Consider the following 5000-nt stretch of genomic DNA (forward strand, 5'->3'; position numbering starts at 1 on the left):
TCATCATATGTTTATATATTTATGTTTTGTGAATCTTGCTATCATTATTATCAATTTATTCTCATGGCTGCAGCCTCGTAAAACTTTGGCCTGATCTTCCTTCCTCTTATCTTCCTGAAGGAGATAAGAACTTTTAAACTTCTCGTGTTATCCGCAAGGGGAACCGTCCAGGTAAATGACGAAGAAGAATGACACGAAAAAGAAACGGAAAAAAGAATATCGAAAAGTGGATAAAGTAGGTAAATTTATAAAAGTGGATAAATTACGTGAATTCATAAATTCAATAAGTGATGATACCCCTGAGGACTTACAGAAGTTTCTAGACTTTTTATCAGCTTTAGTATCGAGACCATATTTTTTTCATTTGCATGTTATTCTTGTTATTTCATATTAGTGTATGTCCAGACGCGAAATTCATCATGGATCACATATTATATATCAACCCTTTTAGTGGTATTTGGCAGTAACTTAACATTACAGTTGTTTAGAAGGTATGAATCGAAATTAATATTCTCACAATGCAAGAGATGTATTCGACCGGTTTCGTACATCTCTTGTATTGTGAAGATATTCATTCTCATTCATACCTTTTATACATTTGCCAACATGAATACGGTTCATTACAGTTGTTGATAAGAAATGTTTTTTTTATGCAATATCTGAGTACACCGTTTATTAAGAGAACGTGTAGTTTATTGATACCTATACAATTCGTTCTTTTTTCTTTCTTTCTTTAGATATATAAAACTCTTGCAGATTATCCATTCCCACCTTCATTTGTGTTCCCTATTCCATTCTTTTCCATTTTAAGGTGAATATGAGTGTGAATTAAAGTAAAATACAGCAAAAAACATACTTATGCCCTAGTCCTGCGTTTTCCTCTTATTCCCGTCTATGCTTCGTTAACAACTTGTCCTACATCAATCCCCCCATCATGCACAGATACGGTAAAATGACGCGCGGATCCCCAGCGTGCAGTGACTCCCTGTCTGCCCGTCCTTGACAGCGTGCCGGCAGCCTGTATGAGATTGTTAGACCTTGTTACTCTCCCGATTCATAGTTCTGATGAGTTCAGAGATGTCCCGGATGTAGCTGCGGCAATTTCGTCATTCGCAGCTGCTTTTTTTCTCTCTCTCTTTCACCAATTCTACTTTTATTTATCCACCGATTGATTTAAGATTCGTTGCCTCTGATGATAAAGTTATTTATTGTCCTATAACCTTTCCTCTATCCTTCCTGTGTCTCATTTTCAACTCTTTGTCTTTTTTTCGTGAATTTTGTTTTGCACAATAACCTTTCTTCTTTATTTCCTAACTCCCTTTTTTCGCTTCTCTAATTTCTTCTTCTCTCATAAGCAAGTTTCTCTCCGGAAGACTTGTATGAGATATTTCTTTCACTCTTTCTTTTGGCTGCGCTTGCTTTATTTAATTTCGGCGCGCGCAGATTAGCATCCGTTCCGCGAAACCTGAGGAGGATGTGTTTCTAATTTGCAGACATTCCTGCCGCTTTCTAGTCACGCCCTCGTTTCTTCCCGTGCTTGTTTGAAGGAGAGTTCCTGTCTTTCTTTTTTCCAAGCGCTAACGTAGGTTCTCTTGTTATCATTATTTCTGAATGTGTGCGTCCATTTTCTTCTGTTTATTTTATTTAACCGTCTATCTGTTTCAGTCTCTGTTTTAGTCTCTCCCTTTGTCTCTGTATCTATCTGTTTCACTCTTGCTCTCTGTTTGTCTTTCATTGTATGGTTCTTTTTCTTTTTCAATGCATCTCTTCCTGTTTCGGATACTTTGTCAAAAACATCCTAGCGGAACTTCAAAGACAAAAATAAACAAATAAATAAATAAATAATAATAATGATAATAACAGAAAAAGATTTGCTCTAAATATGTCTTGATGATGATCTATACATACTTACATACATACATACATACATACATAAATACATACATATACATATATATATATATATATATATATATATATATATATATATATATATATATATATATATATACACATGCATACATACGGGGGCCGCGGTGGCCGAATGGTTAGAGCGTCGGACTAAATACTGTCACGATGGCAATCTGAGTTCGAGGGTTCGAGTCACCGGCCGGCGCGTTGTTTCCCTTGGGCAAGGAACTTCACCTCGATTGCCTGCTTAGCCACTGGGTGGCCAAGCCAGCTCAAGTCAGTGCCGGGTAAATAGAGATGGTGACTCGATAAAAAAAAAAAAAAAAAAAAAAAAAAAAAAAAAAAAAAAAAAAAAAAAACACCAGGCGGAAGGCAATGGCAAACCACCGCTCTAAATTGCTAAGAAAAAATCATGGAAGCCCATGATCGTCAAGCCCGCGGTGGCCGAATGGTTAGAGCGTCGGAGTCAAGACTGTCACGACGGCAATCTGAATTCGAGGGTTCGAGTCACCTACCGCCGCGTTGTTCCCTTGGGCAAGGAACTTCACCTTGATTGCCTACCTAGCCACTGGGTGGCCAAGCCAACCCAGGTCAAGTGCTGGTCCCAAGCCCGGATAAATAGGGAGAATGATTACCTAAAAAGGTACCACCGGCACTCTCCGCGGAAAGGAACTGGGGACCCTACCACGTACTCACTCCAAGAGCATCACAACATGAAAACTACAATTAAGTATCATGCTGTGACCACGGCGGCTCAGACATGAACCTACCGTTAAAAGAAGAAGATACATACATACATGCATATATAAACACACACAAATATGTATGTATATACATACATTTACATACATATACATATATATACATTATACATGTATATACATATATATATATATATATATATATATATATATATATATATATATATATATATATATATATATATATATATATATATATATATATAATGAAAAGTAGAACCAAGGCTGTGGTGAACATCTATAATATAACGTTTCGAAGAATTACATCGTCATCAGACTAAAAGCAATGAGCATAAAATATTAGATAAAAAAGAAACAGCGACAAAAAATAGTTCATAATATAAACAATAACACTGTTATCTATTTCAAAAGTGCTGATTTCATATATTTTTGCAATCGAGGTCTTTGCCCTACTAAAAAGATACATTTGATTGAACTATCATTAAATTAGCTGGTGAATTAAAGAGAAAATGATACGTAATCTAATTTACTCACAACATAATTTGAAAGGAGATTAGATTAAATAAATTAGCTAGTTATGTGGAAAAAACTGGATGACATGACTGATAAGCAGATTAAAGGTATTTAACATTAAAGCAATAGTAAGAACTAATATAACTGACATGAAGAATAGCGCTTACACCATTTATACCATAAACGCGTAAGTAATTTATTTGGCCGCAAAAGGCTAAAATGTAATACCTACAACTGCATGAAAACTAGAGCATAGAGAACAAAACCGTTTGCATATCTGAAATCAGGAGATAAAAAATGGTAAGAAATAGTAAAGATTTTTAGAAATTTTGTTGACCAGTGTAATAAATGCGTAACAGAGTGAGACAAAAAGAAAAGGGCAGAAACATTGTGGAAAAAATACAAAACACGAATAAGACGGCAAGTGAGAAATGCTCGTTATGGTAATTGAATCACATCGTAACAGTTGAATGGTTGCACTGCTGTTGAGATCGGGTTTTATCTTTTGGATGGAGAGACTCAGAAATGATAAGGTCGAGTCTGATAGATGTTGTGGATAGAATTTAGAAATCACTGTGAGTGAAAGGGTGGGTCTTTTATGTGTGAATGCTGGCGGACACCAGGGGAGGGTCTGCTCAGAGGTAGCCTAGTTCTTAGTGATTTACCCTTGTGTGTGTGTGTGTGTGTGTGTGTGTGTGTGTGTGTGTGTGTGTGTGTGTGTGTGTGTGTGTGTGTGTGTGTGTGTGTGTGTGTGTGTGTGTGTGTGTGTGTGTGTGTGTGTGTGTGTGTGTGTGTTTATATATAATCATATATGTATGTATAAATATAACATATATATATATATATATACATATACATATATATATTATATAAGGTATGTAGATACAATTATGTTTGTAATGTTTGCATACTACAATGTCAACAATTTCTGATTTTGTTATTACCGATTATTTCAATGGTTATAATCATAATCACGAACAATATAATACTGTTTTTTTCATACATGTGACAGTATAATGTGCAGACACCCGGCAGCAATCCAGCAGGCATCCCTCGATTACTTCCGCTCTCATTTCACTGTTTTCTAGGCTCTGAAGGGATGCGGGAAGGATCAAAACTTGGGAAGAGGCCGTTATCTCCGCAGACAACACCCAAGAACCTCCGAACAAGAGCGAGTGATGGCCTATTCTTAACTTTTCTTGAAAGGCTAATAAGTGGGCATCGCTATCCCGCTGTATAATGTTCTACAAGGATTATCTAGGAGGATTATGCGAGTTGTTTTATTCCCTCAGAGGCATCGTTTCCTTGGTGATGTAGTCTCGTTTTTCTTTCTTTGGAGATTAGAAAACATGTATTTACAAATGCACGAAAACGTGTATTTCCCGACCAAGATGTAATATTTTCTCAGGTGATATACTGATTACAATGGATAAATAACCAGAGCAGAGGCATTAGGTAATGGTAAATCTGATGGTATTACGGTAAGGAAATAAATACTGTGTCCTTGTTTTTTAATGTTCACACACACACACACACACACACACACACACACACACACACACATACACACACACACACACACACACACACACACACACACATATATATATCTATATATACATATATATGTATATATATGTATACATACACACACACACACACACACAGACACACACACACACACACACACAGACGCACACACACACATATATATATTTATATATATATATATATATATATATATATATATATATATATATATATATATTTATAAGTGCCGTTTCCAGTCAGGATGTAGGTGATCGTGGTTGTCCACAGCTTCCTATCTCTGGTTCTTTTCAGTAATTCTTGTTT

General features: G+C 36.0%; 1 protein-coding gene across 1 annotated transcript in view; it reads right to left on the reverse strand.

Moving 5' to 3' along the window:
• The window catches only part of LOC119589587, a 26262-nt gene that overhangs the window by 19627 nt on the left and 1635 nt on the right, over positions 1-5000 (reverse strand). Inside the window, exons 3-4 of the mRNA XM_037938186.1 lie at positions 4585-4613; positions 4150-4390 (exon numbers count right to left, since the gene is read on the reverse strand). Of these exons, the coding sequence (XP_037794114.1) occupies positions 4150-4390; positions 4585-4613 (270 nt within the window). The remainder of the gene's footprint in view (positions 1-4149; positions 4391-4584; positions 4614-5000) is intronic.

This window comes from Penaeus monodon, chromosome 26, assembly GCF_015228065.2.
Source record: "Penaeus monodon isolate SGIC_2016 chromosome 26, NSTDA_Pmon_1, whole genome shotgun sequence".
NCBI classification, from domain to species: Eukaryota; Metazoa; Arthropoda; class Malacostraca; order Decapoda; family Penaeidae; genus Penaeus; species Penaeus monodon.